At 46.8% G+C, this 20,656-nt stretch overlaps 1 protein-coding gene across 1 annotated transcript; it reads left to right on the forward strand.

Moving 5' to 3' along the window:
* The first annotated feature begins 17,955 nt into the window (after positions 1-17,955).
* On the forward strand, positions 17,956-19,328 carry LOC125248945 (olfactory receptor 1M1-like). The gene is made up of 2 exons (XM_048161109.1): positions 17,956-18,047; positions 18,167-19,328. Exon 2 carries the CDS (start codon positions 18,197-18,199, stop codon positions 19,166-19,168), a length of 972 nt encoding a protein of 323 aa, XP_048017066.1. The 5' UTR covers positions 17,956-18,047; positions 18,167-18,196; the 3' UTR covers positions 19,169-19,328.
* The last annotated feature ends 1,328 nt before the right edge of the window (positions 19,329-20,656 follow it).

Genomic DNA, 20,656 nt, shown 5'->3' on the forward strand with positions numbered 1-20,656 from the left:
TGAATGGTGTTAGGAATTGTGTGTTAGCAATCAAGAAAAACAATAACTAGATTGAAAAGTTTGAAAGACAAATTTTTGCTGGCTTGTCATAAAGCCAATTTAATGTCTTGTTTAAATAGTTTGGTCAGTTAGGCCAGAACAGATAGATGTTCTGGGAGTTTGCTAAAGTTTTGTTAGGAGATTCTGGATGGTTGCTTGGCTCTTGGCATGCAGTTGCTAGGGTGTTGCTAGAGTATGTGATTGACAGGGTGTGTGTGTGTGAGTATGTGGTTGATAGGGTGTTCTGGGTGAACACACACAGACATTCCCATCACTGTTAAAGGATTAGTTCACTTTCAAATGAAAATTATCCCAAGCTTTACCCACCCTCAAGCCATCCTTGGTGTTTCTTCTTTCTGATGAATACAGTCGGAGTTATATTAATAAATATCCTCCTGACGCATCCGAGCTTTATAATGCAGTGAACAGGGGTCACGAGTATGAGCTGAATAAAGTGCATCCATCCACATCCATCCATCATAAACATATTCCACACGGCTCCGGGGGGTTAATAAAGGCCTTCTGAAGTGAAGCGATGCATTTGTGTAAAAAAATACCCATATTTTAACAAGTTATGAAGTAAAATACCTAGCTTCCGCCAGACCACCTTCCGTATTCAAGTTCCGTAAGTTGATTAGGGAAGGCGTAGCGTAAGCTATTGAACTGCAAGAGTTTTACACTTTCTTCGTACATTGAATACGGAAGGCGGTATATGAATATGGAAGCACTTTCTTCAGCTCGTGACCCCTGTTCACTGCCATTATAAAGCTCGGATGCGACAGGATATTCAAATATCTCCGATTGTGTTCATCAGAAAGAAGAAAGTCATATACAGCTAGGATGGCTTGAGAGTGAGTAAAGATTGGGCTAATTTTCATTTGAAAGTGAACTAATCCTTTAATAACAGAAGCTCAAAAATTGTTTGCAAAACTGTGGAAATTCAAAAGTTTTTGTTGCTCTTTAACTTGCACTAAAAAGTGATTTATACCATCGAAGTAGCCTATGTAATATTAATAAAACTGCTCATCTCCTTTAGTGATACAAGCTCAAAATAATAATCTGTTGATGTTTTTCATATAGTGTCTTGACTTGGTGCCATGATGGTATATTAGATAAAGATATTGAAATCTTATTTATTTTATTTTAAACTGTATAGATGATTATTTTGTGGTAATGCAATATTTGTGAACACAATTGTGTATGTCAGGCCATAAATCTCCAAAAACTATGCATGGGTGCCTGGTTTGGTGTTGCCACCCCTCATAGTCCTCATGCCACCCCTTTGCCACCCTATAAATAATTTTCTAGATCCGCCCCTGAGCTCTTGCCCACGACATGACTTCTTTCTCTGTACTGTACTACGTGTTAGTAGCCATTAAAGAAAACGTAGGCCACGTTCACACAACAGCAGAATACGGTTGTCAGTCCTGTATTTGGCCACGTTCACACTGTCAGTTTTTGGGATTGACAACCGCATTTACTTACAGGTGTGAGTCTTGAAATGTCCCAGCCAACATGTCCATGTGGGCCCCACATGGGTGTTATCTGGGCTATATGGGTATCATCTGGGCATGGGTTCAGAGTGGGCACATTGATGGGCTGAATGTGGGCCCCATTTTGAATACATTTTGGGGCCCAATTAGGTTGCCCACATTGTTAATTTGAGGGTTCCATATGGGCAACATTTGGGCTTTATTTAGAATTGTAAAATTTTGTTTTTTACAGTTGTTTTTGTACAATTATGGGTAACAGCTTAACCCTAACAACTGGTTACATTTATTCAATTTTTAGTATTTCATGTTTTATAGCATATATATATATATATATATATATATATATATATATATATATATATATATTTCTGTCCAAATGATTAAAGTAACACTTAAAGGGAGATTTCTACTACTAAAAGGAATATGAACAAGTTAAAGTTCAAAACGATGTGCCTGATATAACAAAAGTATGACCTTACAAAAGCACATTACATTACAAAAATAACACAACATAAATATAAGATGATAAATAAAGTGGCATAAAACTTTTTTAACATTATTGAATTTAATTTAACTTTCAAAAGCTGTTTTTATTATACATTACAACTGTTAACTTTTAACTATTTTTGAATACAAAGTAATGTGCACATGTATTATTATTATTTTTTTATGTATTCATATCTTGTACCACGTGTGTGTGGAAATTGCTGCGTTATGACTGCGGAACTTTTGTGGGCGTTTAAAATTGTGCAAAACCATCTCGCACCTTGCTGAGGCCCTGTTATAAAACATACAAACAGTATTACTTTAATTTAACATGAATAGTTAGCATGTTACTACCTTGAAACTGATAACGATGTTTATTTTGATATGTGATGATAATGGCGCTCTGAAGCACTTGCAGTCATGTGTCATTGCATCATACGATGATTGACATGGTGCCTTCCCGCCTTCTCATTTACAAAAACCCCAAAACACCACTGGCAAGCCAGCATCCACTTCAAAACGTCCTACTCTCTTGAAAATCCCAAGGTAAGATATGCATATTTCATTTTATATTATCCAGTAATGTTATTATTTTATTTTATTTTTTTATTTAGTAACGTGTCGAATTTGAACAAACTAGCGAAGCCAACCACAATTAAACTACACAGCTCAAGTATAAAAAGTAAAATATGTTAATTTTGGCAGAGACTGCAATTAATTATACGTATATGTTATTTTTTTTTCTTTTTTTCAAAACAGCCGAGGGAGTATGGTGGGAAGCGCCATTTAAATTAGTAAAGTTGGCAGAGACAGTAATAACAATTCTGTTGTCGTGCTTATATTCACACAACTTCATTTATTGAATACATAAAAAAAGCATAATAATAATACACGTGCACATTTTTTGGTGTTCTGTCCCCGACTTGCCCCCGAAAATGTATTCGTTCAAAAATAAAAAAGCCCGACCAGCACACAGTTAGACTGCTGGTTTATCGGAGCAATTGTTAGTGATCATGTTCACCAACAGAGGGGGATGTGCAGCTACACTTGGTCACGCGCGCACCGCTACTTCATGAAGAACACCTGGATCTGGACCAGAGCAGAGTGCCATTATCATCACATATCAAAATAAACATCGTTATCGGTTTCAAGGTAGTAACATGCTAACTATTCATGTTAACTTAAAGTAATACTGTTTGTATGTTTTATAACCTCAGCAGGGTGCGAGTGGGCACAATTTTAAAGGTCCACAAAAGTTCCGCAGTCATAACGCAGCAATTTACACACACGTGGTACAAGATATGAATACTAAAAAAAAAATAATAATACACGCCTTACTTTGTCAAAAATAGTTAAAAGTTAACAGTTGTAATGTACAAAAAAACAGCTTTTGTATAATAAAAACCATCCCTCTAGTGGGTCTGCCCATTTAGTCCGCCTGTCCCAAAGCCCAAACCGCCAAAGAAGATTGCCGCCGCCACATCAAAGTCATGCCATAAAATGGCCGCCGCGAAGCCCAAGCCGCCAAGGAAGATGGCCGCTGCCATGCCAGAGCCACAAGGCAAGATGGCCGATGCCGCACCCGGGCCACAAGGCGAAATGGCCGCAGCAAAGCCTAAGCCCTCACCAGAAGAGGACCAGAAGAGGACCCTGACCCACCATGGCGGTCCACGGCCCCTGACCCTCCATGGCCGCCCGAGACTCCTGACCCGCCACGGCAACCCACGGCTCCTGACCTGTCACGGCATCCCACGGCTCCTGACCAAGGTTATTATAGTTTTGCATTTTTCATTAGTTTTTATTTTTATTTCGTTTTTACTTTTTGTTTTCAAATTCAGTTTAGTTTTAATTAGTTTTTAAAGTGGGTTTGCTAGTTTAGTTTAGTTTTTATTTTTTGAAAATGCTTAGTTTTAGTTTAGTTTTTATTAGTAATTTGGGTTATTTGTCAGGGGCAAGATTCAAAAAGGTCAGAAAAAGTATTGTGTAATAACTCAACAAAAACATCATACAATTTTAGAAAATATTCATTCAAAAATAAAACCAGTACATAAATTGTACATATGGGCACAAATATGTAAACAGTCTCAACACTCCGCAGTAAGTGCAAAATGTGTAAGTGATGTGTGCCAGTAAAAAACCTAAAGAGCCAACAGACTAAAGAAGACATACATGAACCACATGTAGCCTATTCAACCCATTTTTGAGCCACAACAATACATTTGTGTCAGATTGTCAGGGAGCTCAATCTGAGAAAAGAACATGACAAATAACAACAACAAAAAAAAAAAACCTTTGAATACAGCTTTTCAATTTTTTTAGTGTGTGTGACACCTTCACAAAATTGCCAAAAAATCTACCAAAAATCTACAAATCTTATACAGAATTCACACCCTATACAAATACCACAGCTGTACAATTTTCACACCCTATACTAAATTTACAATAGCCTACTCGTCTGGATTGAAGCAGCAAACATTCAGCGTAAAGACCAATTCACACCGCACCGACAAACGCCAACAAACTCGTCTGTTGGAGTTTGTTGGATCGGTATGATACCACTGTTGCCGTTGGTCTGAGTCGGTTTTCACCGGACTGAACATGTTTAATCGGCGTTAGTTTGGTAGTCTGAGCATCCAACAAACGGCAACCAACTCTGACGTATTCTGACCTGACTACGAACCGTTGCCATGACGATGAGGCAAGTCCACTGCAAAGACAGCTGTTTGATCGCGCCCGCGCCTCACGCACACACAACAAAGCAGCGGAAATGTGACATCGCAGCTTGTTCGTTATAAAAAATAAAATACAGTTTAAAAAAAAAAAATGAAAACATACAAAAGGTACAATAGTCCATAGTGCAATCCGTGCCATTCAGCAAGAGCACGTTAAGAGAGGTAACGTTCCCTTTCGATACTTCACTCGTACTGCGTATGGGGAAAGGTCTCCCTTTTTCCCCGCTGCTGAAGCCTTTTTCAATAACGCAGTGTAACTGCATCATCATTGGTTCACTCATAGACAAGTTATTGAACCAATGACGGCGCGGCATAGCTGCGCGACCTATGGCGACAAAGCGCAAATGGGCGGGGTTAGGGGCTATATAAGCAGGCGTTTCGCCATAGGATTTCAGTGTTTTCTCCTTCAGCGACGACCTCTACTTCTCTTCGCTGATCTCCGCCTGAAGCCGAAGAAGCTCGCCGCCTTCCTGACAGCTCTCGCCGCCGTCTGAAGAGGCTCCCGCAGCGGACTCGCCTGGACTCGCCGGTTGAGGACAGCGCCGGCGCCCTCACTGACTGCAGCTTCTGCGCCGTCGTCGAGCCGCCGCCTCCCGCTTCCCGCTCCCGGCCGCTTCCTGTGCGTCCCCTGCCGCCATCCGGCGCGCCGCCTGAGAGCTTCACCCGCGGCTTAACGCCGCTCGAAAAGAGCGATTTCAGCGGTTTTCACCGCTTCTAGAGCTTCCGCGGCCCTCGCCGCTCTACAAAGAGCCACCCAACTGCCGTTTTCACGGCACCGGCGTCTCACGATGCCCCGTCACTCATGTGCTACGTGCAGGGCCCCCCTGCACGATAGCGACGGTCACAGCGAGTGTGTCGCCTGCCTGGGCAAGCCCCATGCGGACGGCGCGCTTGCTGGAGACTCATGCCCGCACTGCGAGTGCATGAGTCTCAGTTCCCTGCGCTCGCGGGTCGCCTTCTTCACGGAGGGCGATCTCGCCGCTCGCGCCCTCCCGTCTCCTTCCCTCTCGGTGTACGACCCACTCAACGGCGGTCTGTCACCCGATATCATTCAACCCCTTGCCACTCGGGCCGAGGCCTGGCAGGCCATCCCCGATGTGTCAGAATGGGTTATGGGGATCGTAACCCAGGGCTACTCGCTCCAGTTTGCACGACGGCCCCCTTGCTTCGGCGGGGTGCTTCAAACCTCGGTCAATCCGGACGACGGTCATGTCCTCCGAGCCGAAGTTATGACGTTGCTAAGAAAGGGAGCTGTGGAAATAGTTTCCCCGACAGAGAGCGAGTCAGGCTTTTACAGCCGCTACTTTCTGGTCCCCAAGAAGGATGGTGGTCTCAGACCCATTCTAGACCTCAGACTTTTGAATCACTCCCTCATGAGACGGAAGTTCAAAATGCTGACGCTGAAACAGATCCTCGCGCACATTTGCCCCGAGGACTGGTTCTGCTCGCTGGACCTGAAGGATGCGTATTTTCACATCCAGATAGCCCCCGTCACAGACGATTCTTGAGATTCGCATACGAGGGAGTGGCGTACCAATATACGGTCCTGCCCTTCGGGCTGTCTCTGGCTCCTCGCACTTTCACCAAGTGCATGGACGCGGCGCTTTCCCCTCTGAGGCAAATGGGAATCCGGGTCCTGAATTATCTCGACGACTGGCTCATTCTAGCCCGTTCGCGAGCCGAGCTGGAACACCACAGATCCGTGCTCCTCAGCCATTTACAATGTCTGGGTCTCAGGGTCAACTTAGCCAAGAGCTCGCTGTGCCCCACCCAGCGAATCTCGTTTCTAGGGGCAGTTTTCGACTCAGTCCGCATGACGGCAGTAGTCTCGCCGGAGCGTGCTCTAACGATTCAGCAGCTCACGGCCTCAATCAAGAACAAAGCCTGTCTCCCTCTGAAGTTTTTCCAGAGGCTACTAGGGCTGATGGCTTCCGCCTCCCCGGTGCTGCAGCTCGGCCTTCTTCGGATGCGGCCTCTTCAGTACTGGTTGAAGTTCCGGGTTCCTCCCAGCGCCTGGCGGCACGGCCGCTTATGTCTCAAAGTCAATCAGGCCTGTCTTCTAGCCCTGAAACCTTGGATGGACCCTATGTGGTTCAAGCGCGGAGTACCCTTACAGGCGGTCTCATGAAGGACGGTGCTCTCAACGGACGCTTCCAACTCGGGTTGGGGCGCTGTGTGCGAGGGCAGACCGGCCTTCGGCTCGTGGAGTCACGAGGAAAGCCGTCTACACATCAACTGTCTAGAGATGCTAGCAGTGATGAAGGCCCTTCAGTCTTTTCAGGCTCACTTGACAGGACGTCATGTTCTAGTCCGATCGGACAGTATGACAGTGGTGTCATATTTAAACCACCAGGGCGGTCTCTCGTCCAGCCGCTTATGCGCTCTGGCGAAACGTCTTCTGGAATGGGCTCTTCCGAGGCTTCAGTCGCTCAGAGCGACTCATATTCCTGGCAGGAACAATCTGGGCGCAGACATGTTGTCACGGAGCAACATCCCCTCCGACGAGTGGATGCTCCACCCCCAAGTGGTCCTCAAGATTTGGGAGTTCTTCGGGAGGGCAGAGATAGACCTCTTCGCCTCAGAAGACAACTCTCATTGCCCAACATTTTTCTCGAAGGAAGTCGATGCTCTGGCCCATACATGGCCCAGCACGCTCCTTTACGCCTTCCCTCCGATCGCACTGATCCCTCAGGTCATCAGGCGCATCAGAGAAGACCAACACAGAGTCCTTCTGGTGGCCCCGCTCTGGAGGAACCAAGTTTGGTCCTCGGAGCTGTTCAAGCTCTCCCTGAGAGCCCCGTGGCCGATTCCCCTGAGACGGGACCTCCTCTCTCAGGCAAACAGAACGATCTGGCACCCACAGCCGGAGCTTTGGGCTCTGCACCTCTGGTCCCTCGATGGGAGCCGACCAGCCTCCCCGGGGACGTCCTAAATACCATTTCTCAGACTAGAGCACCGTCCCCGAGACGCCTCTATGACCAGAAATGGTCTGTCTTTGTTGATTGGTGTTCCTCACGCAACATAGACCCTGTGGAGAGTGACGTATCCTTCATACTGTCTTTCCTCCAAGAACGCTTGGAAATGGGGCACACCCCTTCTACTCTTAAGGTTTACGTAGCAGCCATTGCGGCGTTCCATGCTCCCATTGCTGGCCAATCAGTGGGACGTAACGGCCTTATAATCCGTTTCCTGAGGGGTGCTAGGCGATTGAATCCTCCTCGCCCCCTCACCGTTCCCACTTGGGACCTCTCGTTGGTCCTCAGGGCCTTAAAGGGAGCCCCCTTTGAGCCACTGGGTTCAGCCGATCTCAGGCCCCTAACGCTAAAAACCGCTCTGCTGTTAGCACTGGCATCGGTTAAGCGCGTTGGCGATTTGCAGGCCCTCTCTGTGAGCCCTGCATGCCTTGAATTTGGGCCTGGAGACTCGAAGGTCGTTCTGAAACCTAGGCATGGCTACGTTCCTAAGGTGCTCTCAACCCCGTTTAGAGCTCAGGTCATCTCGCTTTCTGCTCTTCCTCCCTCGCCGGATGAACGAGAGCTAGAGCTACTCTGCCCAGTCAGGGCATTGAGGACCTATGTAGAGCGATCGCAGCCTTTCAGGCAGTCGGATCAGCTCTTTGTTTGTTTTGGTGGCCGCACCAAAGGGTCTCCGGTCTCAAAACAGCGCCTTTCCCGTTGGATAGTAGACGCTATTAACCTGTGCTACTCCTCACTGGGTGCAGACTGCCCCATAGGAGTCAGGGCCCACTCCACTAGAGGAATGGCTTCCTCGTGGGCTTGGTCCAACGGAGTTTCCATTCAAGACATCTGTGAGGCGGCCGGCTGGTCTTCGCCGTCCACTTTTGTCAGATTCTATCATCTCGATGTCCCGACCTTGCAAGCTCGGGTTCTTTCGGTGTGATTAAGCGGCCTCTGGCGAGTTCCGCCTCACACAACCCCAGGAATTATTTCCTTAAGTGTAACTAGGGTTCGATTAAGGCTTTGCCTTCTCACTTGTCTTTTGGACCCACTCCCATGTGTCCAATATCAGGCTGTATCGTTCCCAGCCGTGGCACGGCGTGGTTGAATTCGTTCCCCATACGCAGTACGAGTGAAGTATCGAAAGGGAACGTACTCGGTTACTAACGTAACCTCGGTTCCCTGAGATACGGAACGAGTACTGCGTCACTTGCCGTGCCACGAGGCTGCGGCTTCAGGGTCGTCGCTTCAGTCGATTACACTGAAATCCTATGGCGAAACGCCTGCTTATATAGCCCCTAACCCCGCCCATTTCGGCGGGAATATTCGCGCGCTTTGTCGCCATAGGTCGCGCAGCTATGCCGCGCCATCATTGGTTCAACAACTTGTCTATGAGTGAACCAATGACGATGCAGTTACACTGCGTTATTGAAAAAGGCTTCAGCAGCAGGGAAAAAGGGAGACCTTTCCCCATACGCAGTACTCGTTCCGTATCTCAGGGAACCGAGGTTACGTTAGTAACCAAGTACGTTAACCACAATGAGCAACGCAGGTTTACCTTCAGTGACACTAAAACTCTGTAAACTTGATTTTTTTCTCACAGTAATTTTCATTTTGGGTGAACTATGCAAACATTTGGATTGAAGCAGCAAACATTCAGTGTAAGGCTGGGTTCACACCGCAAGCAGCAGCAGAGCAGATGCAGCGCGTATTCTTTTCGGCGCCCATGTTAACAGATGAGAGCGTTCACACCGCACGCAGAAGCTGCGCGGCAGCGCGGAGCATAAGGGATAGTTCGGGGAACACGTCTAGAAACAGTATATCTTCAGTTATCTTCAGTACCTTTAGAGTCTTCGTAGCGCGCCAAGAGACAACGTTATCGGGAAACCCAGCCCTGATTGTACACAGACTATTTAAAATGAGCAGTGGAACTTTTTCTGTATTTGGTTGACTGTATTTTATTTTGACAATAAACAGGCTGCGATGTCAAGTTATAGTAGGCTAGCTACTAAAACTGATAGTCTATGGCGCCGGCGCGTTCACTTGAATTTTCTTATAAAATCGTAAACAACTTAAAATACTCAGACAGAGTAACACCATTTGAATCTGTGTAGGTATAACTATTATTGTAACTATTATTTGTACTCACACAATAAAACATTGCTTGAAAAATAAAGACAAGCAATGCCTTGAACTCAGCATATTAGATGGTCTACTTGTCGCAGTTTTTTTTTCTTTCATTTTCTTAATAGGTTAATTATTTAGGTGAAATATATTTTGTGTATGCCTAGCTATATAGGAATAGGCTGATTATTAATTTTATAAGATATTAAGAATTTTATCTCATGTTTTCTCTGTTCAAGATGCGCTGCATGTGATGCAATGAATCCTCATGTTTTGTAAACCCCTGGGATTTTTTTTTCCTCATTCTAATTTCGTTTAATTCTAATTTAACATAATCTTGTCGGTTAATGAAAGGTTCACGTCTGTTGAAGGCCAGGGGGTGAGAAATTAAATTATATTGAAAATATCATTTTCAACTAATATTTATATTTTCTTATATTTCAGATTTATTTTCATTAGCATAAATGTTTTGAATAGTTTGTTTTTTTTGTTAACTATATAGGCTAATAACCTTGCCTAGGCAAAACATCCACAGAACTGCAGTACAGTCATTTTTCCAGCTGCTTAAGCCACGAATATTTACAAATATTCACGAATTATTTAATGCCGTCTGAGACACAGTCTCTGACCGGGAATCTCAGACTCATCGAGGCCAATAAACCTACAGCTGCAAACATAATTTACATTAGGCTACTTTTAAGAATAATGACACAAATGTTGGAAAAATAATGTAGACCTTTTTTGAGGTAGGCTATTGTCTCCACTTTCATCAGTTTTATTTTGATAAATAGGTCTATGACAATATAGCATTATTGTATCCATAGCGCCAGGCCTGTTTACCGGTATTTTAGCTACATTATTTTTGAATAGGCCTGTAATAAAATGCGACTGAAACACCAATGACAATTGTTTTTTCTTTCAAAAACTTAATTCTGACTTGGTGCATGTGACATAATCAGGTGCAAGTTATTTTCCAGAAAATAAGTAATGCTAAATAATAAAATTGTGTTTTATTAGGCTATTAGAAACTGCATAGGCTACACGCCAATAAAACAATAATATTGTGCTCAGGTATTTTACACTATATTTGCTTCTGCTTTTCGAGTGCGGAAGTGTGATAAAGGCACTGATAAATTCTCTATTATGGATCAGATAAAGGTAGCCTATACGTTCACGTCATATATGCCAACAAAATATGTCGTTTTAATGACATAACATCTCGTTATTACGAGAAAAGATGTCGTTTTAACGACATAATTGAGTGGAAAAAATATTATGTATGAGGCAATGCGCCACCGTAATATATAGCCAAGATGATCGTAAATGTGGTGTAGTATTTTATTGGCTCCTTACAAATTACAAAGTTTTGAGAGACGCAGGGAAAGGAAATGCAGCTAAACGTTATTTGCTCTATGAAAGACATTGATAAAGACGAAAACTAAGGACATTTAATCTATAATTTTATTTTATTTTAGTTAGTTTTGGCAAAGGTACTCGGTTACTAACGTAACCTCGGTTCCCTGAGATACGGAACGAGTACTGCGTATGGGGAAAGGTCTCCCTTTTTCCCCGCTGCTGAAGCCTTTTTCAATAACGCAGTGTAACTGCATCGTCATTGGTTCACTCATAGACAAGTTGTTGAACCAATGGCGGCGCGGCATAGCTGCGCGGCCTATGGCGACAAAGCGCGCGAATATTCCCGCCGAAATGGGCGGGGTTAGGGGCTATATAAGCAGGCGTTTCGCCATAGGATTTCAGTGTAATCGACTGAAGCGACGACCCTGAAGCCACAGCCTCATGGCACGGCAAGTGACGCAGTACTCGTTCCGTATCTCAGGGAACCGAGGTTACGTTAGTAACCGAGTACGTTCCCTTTCGATACTTCACTCGTACTGCGTATGGGGAACGAATTCAACCACGCCGTGCCACGGCTGGGAACGATATAGCCTGAAATTGGACACATGGGAGTGGGTCCAAAAGACAAGCGAGAAGGCAAAGCCTTAATCGAACCCTAGTTACACTTAAGGAAATAATTCCTGGGGTTGTGTGAGGCGGAACTCGCCAGAGGCCGTTTAATCACACTGAAAGAATCCGAGCTTGCAAGGTCGGGACATCGAGATGATAGAATCTGACAAAAGTGGACGGCGAAGACCAGCCGGCCGCCTCACAGATGTCTTGAATGGAAACTCCGTTGGACCAAGCCCACGAGGAAGCCATTCCTCTAGTGGAGTGGGCCCTGACTCCTATGGGGCAGTCTGCACCCAGTGAGGAGTAGCACAGGTTAATAGCGTCCACTATCCAACGGGAAAGGCGCTGTTTTGAGACCGGAGACCCTTTGGTGCGGCCACCAAAACAAACAAAGAGCTGATCCGACTGCCTGAAAGGCTGCGATCGCTCCACATAGGTCCTCAATGCCCTGACTGGGCAGAGTAGCTCTAGCTCTCGTTCATCCGCCGAGGGAGGAAGAGCAGAAAGCGAGATGACCTGAGCTCTAAACGGGGTTGAGAGCACCTTAGGAACGTAGCCATGCCTAGGTTTTAGAACGACCTTCGAGTCTCCAGGCCCAAATTCAAGGCATGCAGGGCTCACAGAGAGGGCCTGCAAATCGCCAACGCGCTTAACCGATGCCAGTGCTAACAGCAGAGCGGTCTTTAGCGTTAGGGGCCTGAGATCGGCTGAACCCATTGGCTCAAAGGGGGCTCCCTATAAGGCCCTGAGGACCAGTGAGAGGTCCCAAGTGGGAACGGTGAGGGGGCGAGGAGGATTCAATCGCCTAGCACCCCTCAGGAAACGGATTATAAGGCCGTTACGTCCCACTGATTGGCCAGCAATGGGAGCATGGAACGCCGCAATGGCTGCTACGTAAACCTTAAGAGTAGAAGGGGTGCGCCCCATTTCCAAGCGTTCTTGGAGGAAAGACAGTATGAAGGATACGTCACTCTCCACAGGGTCTATGTTGCGTGAGGAACACCAATCAACAAAGACAGACCATTTCTGGTCATAGAGGCGTCTCGTGGACGGGGCTCTAGCCTGAGAAATGGTATTTAGGACGTCCCCGGGGAGGCTGGTCGGCTCCCATCGAGGGACCAGAGGTGCAGAGCCCAAAGCTCCGGCTGTGGGTGCCAGATCGTTCTGTTTGCCTGAGAGAGGAGGTCCCGTCTCAGGGGAATCGGCCACGGGGCTCTCAGGGAGAGCTTGAACAGCTCCGAGGACCAAACTTGGTTCCTCCAGAGCGGGGCCACCAGAAGGACTCTGTGTTGGTCTTCTCTGATGCGCCTGATGACCTGAGGGATCAGTGCGATCGGAGGGAAGGTGTAAAGGAGCGTGCTGGGCCATGTATGGGCCAGAGCATCGACTTCCTTCGAGAAAAATGTTGGGCAATGAGAGTTGTCTTCTGAGGCGAAGAGGTCTATCTCTGCCCTCCCGAAGAACTCCCAAATCTTGAGGACCACTTGGGGGTGGAGCATCCACTCGTCGGAGGGGATGTTGCTCCGTGACAACATGTCTGCGCCCAGATTGTTCCTGCCAGGAACATGAGTCGCTCTGAGCGACTGAAGCCTCGGAAGAGCCCATTCCAGAAGACGTTTCACCAGAGCGCATAAGCGGCTGGACGAGAGATCGCCCTGGTGGTTTAAATATGACACCACTGTCATACTGTCCGATCGGACTAGAACATGACGTCCTGTCAAGTGAGCCTGAAAAGACTGAAGGGCCTTCATCACTGCTAGCATCTCTAGACAGTTGATGTGTAGACGGCTTTCCTCGTGACTCCACGAGCCGAAGGCCGGTCTGCCCTCGCACACAGCGCCCCAACCCGAGTTGGAAGCGTCCGTTGAGAGCACCGTCCTTCGTGAGACCGCCTGTAAGGGTACTCCGCGCTTGAACCACATAGGGTCCATCCAAGGTTTCAGGGCTAGAAGACAGGCCTGATTGACTTTGAGACATAAGCGGCCGTGCCGCCAGGCGCTGGGAGGAACCCGGAACTTCAACCAGTACTGAAGAGGCCGCATCCGAAGAAGGCCGAGCTGCAGCACCGGGGAGACGGAAGCCATCAGCCCTAGTAGCCTCTGGAAAAACTTCAGAGGGAGACAGGCTTTGTTCTTGATTGAGGCCGTGAGCTGCTGAATCGCTAGAGCACGCTCTGGCGAGACTACTGCCGTCATGCGGACTGATTCGAAAACTGCCCCCAGAAACGAGATTCGCTGGGTGGGGCACAGCGAGCTCTTGGCTAAGTTGACCCTGAGACCCAGACATTGTAAATGGCTGAGGAGCACGGATCTGTGGTGTTCCAGCTCGGTTCGCGAACGGGCTAGAATGAGCCAGTCATCGAGATAATTTAGGACCCGGATTCCCATTTGCCTCAGAGGGGAAAGCGCCGCGTCCATGCACTTGGTGAAAGTGCGAGGAGCCAGAGACAGCCCGAAGGGCAGGACCGTATATTGGTACGCCACTCCCTTGTATGCGAATCTCAAGAATCGTCTGTGACGGGGGGCTATCTGGATGTGAAAATACGCATCCTTCAGGTCCAGCGAGCAGAACCAGTCCTCGGGGCAAATGTGCGCGAGGATCTGTTTCAGCGTCAGCATTTTGAACTTCCGTCTCATGAGGGAGTGATTCAAAAGTCTGAGGTCTAGAATGGGTCTGAGACCACCATCCTTCTTGGGGACCAGAAAATAGCGGCTGTAAAAGCCTGACTCGCTCTCTGTCGGGGAAACTATTTCCACAGCTCCCTTTCTTAGCAACGTCATGACTTCGGTTCGGAGGACATGCGCGTCGTCCGGATTGACCGAGGTTTGAAGCACCCCGCCGAAGCGAGGGGGCCGTCGTGCAAACTGGAGCGAGTAGCCCTGGGTTACGATCCCCATAACCCATTCTGACACATCGGGGATGGCCTGCCAGGCCTCGGCCCGAGTGGCAAGGGGTTGAATGATATCAGGCGACAGACCGCCGTTGAGGGGTCGTACACCGAGAGGGGTGGAAGAGGAAATTTGCTCTCTTTTTGATGAGGTAAAATATTGTTCGCCGTGAAAACGGCGTTTAGGGTGGGCGCAACAGGTGTGGGCCCAGCTGTCACTTGGAGCATGTTTCCCACGCCCGGAATTAAACAAGGCGGAGGGGAAATTACTCGTGGGAGCTTTTGGGGCTGTCCGGTCGCAACGGGACGATCCCCCATCCTCTTCCTTCCTGACGAATCAGGACGACTTCGGAGGCACCGGGTCCAGCAAAATCTTGGGCCGGGGTCCCTGGCGTCTCGGGAAGGGAGGGCGCTTCGCAGGGCGCGAGCGCTGGCGATGCTCCTTGGGTGGCGCTGCCTGTGTTGCGGGTGGAGCTGGCTTGTTCTGCTGAGCCGGTGCAGTCCTGGGGCGGCTGGACGCAGAAGCAGAGCTGGAGCGCTTAGGCAAGAAATGCCTCATAGCCTGAGACGATTTCTGCGCAGCAGTAAAGCGCTCGGTGAAGCCGTCCACTGCAGGCCCGAAGAGACCAGAGGGAGAGACCGGGGCGTCTAGGAAGGCCGTCTTGTCCAGGTCCTTGATCTCCGTAAGGTTGAGCCACAGGTGGCGCTCCAAAACTACCAGGCTGGCCATGGAACGCCCGATGGCCTGGGCCGTGGCCTTCGTGGCTCGCAGGGCAAGGTCGGTGGCGCTGCGAAGATCCTTGAAAGCCAGCGCGTCAATTCCAGACTCGTCCAGCGAGCGGAGGAGTTTGGCCTGGAAGACCTGAAATATGGCCATTGTATGAAGCGCGGAGGCAGCCTGGCCCGCCGAGGTGTAAGCCCGTCCAGCCAAAGTAGAGGTGGTCCGACAGGGCTTGGAAGGAAGGGCCCTCTTGGTCTTCCATCCCACAGCCGCGGGAGGGCAGAGGTGAGCAGCCAACGCTTCGTCTAGGGGTGGCAGGTGCTCGTATCCCTTCTCTTCGGCGCCATCGACGGCGGTGAGGGCGGAGCGGTGCGTTGTGTGAAGGCGGGCGGAATACGGAGCGCGCCACGACTTTGTGTCCGTCGCTAAAAAGGGCGCTGAGCGCTGGCGAGGTGCTTGGCGGCGGCCTGGCAGGAACCACTCGTCCAGGCGGCTGCGAGACGGCTCCTCTGGAGGGGCCCACTCGAGGTCCAGCTCTTCCACGGCTCTGGACAGGATGTGGAATAGTTCGGCATCCATGCCCTGGCCGTGCTCAATGGCTCCAAGGGAGGCGGGGGAGCGGGGTCATCCGGCTCACCAACCCATGCTTCCGCTTCGGAAGCCGCAAGTGACATGGAGTCATCCTGCTCGTCGTCTGTTCCTCCGAATGAGACGAGGTCACTTGCTTCGGCAGAGGGACACTGCTCAGGGCGAGAGAAGAGAACGGGAGAGAGTTCCCTCGGAGGAGAGGGCGAGGCACGCGGGGGCTGGGCCGGCGTGAGCTCGCCTAACTCCGGGCGCTGAGTCGCTCTACCCCGCTGTCTCTTCCTGGCCGGTTCGCGGGAGGAAGGAGACGGGAGGGCGCGAGCGGCGAGATCGCCCTCCGTGAAGAAGGCGACCCGCGAGCGCAGGGAACTGAGACTCATGCACTCGCAGTGCGGGCATGAGTCTCCAACAAGCGCGCCGTCCGCATGGGGCTTGCCCAGGCAGGCGACGCACTCGCTGTGTCCGTCGCTATCATGCGGGGGGGCCCTGCACGTAGCACATGAGTGACGGGGCATCGGGAGATGCCGGTGCCGTGAAAACGGCAGTTGGGTGGCTCTTTGTAGAGCGGCGAGGGCCGCGCAAGCTCTTAGAAGCGGTGAAAACCGCTGTGGAAATGCTCTTTTAGAGCGGCGTTAAGCCGCGGGTGAAGCTCTCAGGCGGCGCGCCGGATGGCGGCAGGGGACGCACAGGAAGCGGCCGGGAGCGGGAAGCGGGAGGCGGCGGCTAGACGACGGCGCTGCAGCTGCAGTCAGTGAAGGCGCCGGCGCTGTCCTCGTCCGGCGAATCCAGGCGAGTCCGCTGTGGGAACCTCTTCAGACGGCGGCGAGAGCTGTCAGGAAGGCGGCGAGCTTCTTCGGCTTCAGGCGGAGATCAGCGAAGAGAAGTAGAGTCGTCGCTGAAGGAGAAAACACTGAAATCCTATGGCGAAACGCCTGCTTATATAGCCCCTAACCCCGCCCATTTCGGCGAGAATATTCGCGCGCTTTGTCGCCATAGGCCGCGCAGCTATGCCGCGCCGCCATTGGTTCAACAACTTGTCTATGAGTGAACCAATGACGATGCAGTTACACTGCGTTATTGAAAAAGGCTTCAGCAGCGGGGAAAAAGGGAGACCTTTCCCCATACGCAGTACGAGTGAAGTATCGAAAGGGAACACGCATTACAGTTTTAGTTAGTTAGCATTTTTTTTTTTTTTTTTTTTTTTTTTTGTAATGCCTCGTTTTTATTTTGATTTCAGTTAACGACAATGTTTTTTCCCACCTAGTTTTCGTTTTTTCGTTCGTTTTCGTTAACGATTATAACCTTGCTCCTGACCCGTCATGGCATCCTACGGCCCCTGAACCGCCACAGCTGCCCGAGGCTCCTGACCCGCCATGACTGCCCGACTGCCCAAGCTCCTAGACCCGCCCTGGAGACCTCCGTACCTATCTTTACCCACAGTAACACACTAATGTGTGTTGCTGTCCTGATCCTTGTTTAATAAATATCCTGCTTCGTAGAAGTCCGATTCTGCCTCATCCCTGCTGCAGCTACACCAACTGTAACAAGAACACATCACTTTTCAAAGTAGTAGTATACAACACAATTCACTCATGAGCACAGAACTTTTCTATATAGTGTAGTCTTTCACTGTCATCATGAGTATGTTGTTTGATTTTGATCAAACAATTGATAATCTTCCACTGTAGTTATCAGGACACATAATAGACAAACATTATGTTCACCTTTGAACTACTGTAATATGATGGTGCACAAATACGAACACAAAGAGTAGGTGTTGTAGAGATTGTTTTCAGATTATAAAACATCAATTCAAACAGTGGGGGGAGGGGACACTTACTACAGCATACAAGGATTACATCATTGTTCTCAAGAGATGAATCAGAAAAATATATTTGGATTCAGTAACTCAGGCAGTCAATTATCTCTGCAGCATGACAGAATAAGAATGAGCACGGGATTTACAGCTGTGTAATTAAAAGCAGCTCACAAGCGTTCAGACAGTCACTGTCATTGTTTGATCTGACTCCAAAAGATTTATGTTTATTTATACAGGTCTGTGATTCAAATTTTATGCAGCAAATATATTTGCATGTATAGTTTCCTCCATTTGAAAATAGCTGTTAAATGTGTGAATTGACAATTTATATAATTCTCTAAATTTCTGTTTTCAGCTTGTGCAAAACAACAAATGCAAAGCTGCAATGAGTTCTATAAATGCCAGTTTTTCCCAGAGTATCCTCATTGTTCATCCTGAATACTTTTTCATCATTGGACTTTCAGGTATACCGTACAGCACTTATTACTATATTTTCCTATTTATCACATATTTCTTTTCTATAATTGGGAACTCTATAGTCATTCTTATTATAGCTCTAGACCGAAGCCTGCACAGTCCAAAGTACATTGGCGTGTTTAACTTGGCCTTGGCTGACATTGGTGAAATTAATGCACTGATTCCTAACATGATGAGGACTTTTCTGTTTAACTCACAGTACATTTCCTTCAATGCTTGTTTAGCAAACATGTTTTTTGTGTTCTTCTTCAGTTCTATGCAAAGTTTCACACTTCTTGTTTTGGCATATGATCGCTTCATTGCTATTTGTTTGCCATTAAGATATCATGCTCTTGTGAACAATACTAGTATGGCTTTAATTTTCACAGCAGTATATGTATTTAATTGTACTGTGGTGTCCATGATGGTGTCTTTTATCACCCGACTTTCATTCTGTGAATCTAATATGATACCAAGTTATTTTTGTGATCATGGACCAATTTATAGGTTGGCATGTAATGACAATAGCCTTAATAAGTTTATGGCATTTCTCATTGCATCTTTATATTTTATAGTACCATTGGTCATTATAGTCCTGTCATATCTGGGCATTTTTCTTGCTTTAACCAAAATTACATCTTGGGAAGGGCGTTTAAAAGCCCTAAAGACCTGTGTTTCACACCTTTTGTTAGTAGGAACATTTTTTCTTCCCATTTTCTGTGTATACTTTTCGCAACTCTTGCTGTCTCTCTCACCCAATGCAAGGGTCATCTGCACATCTCTGGCATATGCTGTTCCACCAATGCTAAATCCCATCATTTATGTCTTAAACACAGCTGAAATCAAAGATATAATTCAAAAAGTGTTTAGAAACAGATCTGTTGAAAGTATTTCAAAATGATTAAAATGTCTATGAATTTATGTTGTAAAAATGGGAATTAGATTACCCATATGAAGACTGCATGCTCAGGTCTCACAGTGGTTTCTATGATTTACAGTACAAAATAATGTTATTTATACGCTTAATAATTTATGAATCCAGCTAATTTCAAATGTCTATATTGTAATCCTTGAATTCTTAGTTACTGATCCCAGGACTAAACAAACAGACAAACAACAACAACAACAAAACACACTTATTTTAATTACTTTTTGTGAGCAATCATTATTATGTTGACATTTAATGTTAACATCTTTCACTGTCCTTTTTTTCTCATGAAATGCTTAATTTTTTAAAATAAAACAATATTTCCTAATGTATTCCTAATTGAATTTGTAATACAGAGGACCATTTTGACGAGCATGATGGTCTGAGATCTGCTGATATGGCTCTTTTTATTGTCTTTCTGCATTTGTGGTTTTCTCATTTATTTTTCTTTGCTGTGCCGTAATTAATAAAAAGTGTAACACAGAGATGTTTTGGCAGTTTATTTAGAGTGACCTGGAAGGGACATGATCTTTTCTCTTAATTTTGTTGTGGCTACAACATCATAGACCCTTTTCATGTTACGTCATATAACGTTCTGACTCTAAGTGTGTGTACTTCCACCAGTGGAATGATAGTGCCACTAGCATTACGTTCACACAGTCTCTGGTACATCTGCCACAAATAATGCTAGAGCAGTCGTTCTCAACCAGGGGGCCTCAGTGGTCCTCCAGGGGGGCTGTGAGATAACTTAAAATTAATTTACATATATGAACATAATTTATTAATTTATTATTAATATGTTAAATAAATAAATAAATTAAAACAAATGACCTCTCTGCGTATTCTGTGTTTGTTTTGGAGCAGCCCAACAAGCCGTTTCTCATCACGCTGTGTGAAATACAGACTGCACAGCGATTCAGAACACCCAACCGCTTCATGAACATAGGCAAACTGCATCTCTCAGTTGGATAAAGAAAAACAGAGTCGCTAATAAAGTTTTGATGGATGATGATTGTAATAAGGTAAAGGCTATTTCAGTGACATACAGGAGTCATACATTAGGCAAGTGCGAGTCTGTTATTATTGATGCACAAACAAGCCGTGCATGTGCGCTCTNTGTACTTAAAGAAAGTACACTTAAATGACAATATTTACTAACACGCTTGAGTGCACTTTTTAAAAATACACTTTGTAATAATGACTTATTAATTGTACTTACAGAAAGTAAACTTTAATGACAATGTTTATTAACACACTTGAGTGCACTTTTTAAAAATGCACTTTGTAATAATGACTTATTAAGTTGTACTTAAAAAAAGTACACTTTAATAGCAATATTTATTAACACGCTTAAGTGCAGTTTTTAAAAATGCACTTTGTAATAATGACTTATTAAGTTGTACTTAAAGAAAGTACACTTTCATGGCAATATTTCTAAACATGCTTAAGAGCACTTTTTAA

The sequence above is a fragment of the Megalobrama amblycephala genome, linkage group LG16 (assembly GCF_018812025.1).
Source record: "Megalobrama amblycephala isolate DHTTF-2021 linkage group LG16, ASM1881202v1, whole genome shotgun sequence".
Lineage (NCBI taxonomy): Eukaryota > Metazoa > Chordata > Actinopteri > Cypriniformes > Xenocyprididae > Megalobrama > Megalobrama amblycephala.

Excerpts from the sequence above, each read along its gene's own strand:
- LOC125248945 (XM_048161109.1), top strand. The coding sequence starts at position 18,197 with ATGAGTTCTATAAATGCCAGTTTTTCCCAGAGTATCCTCATTGTTCAT.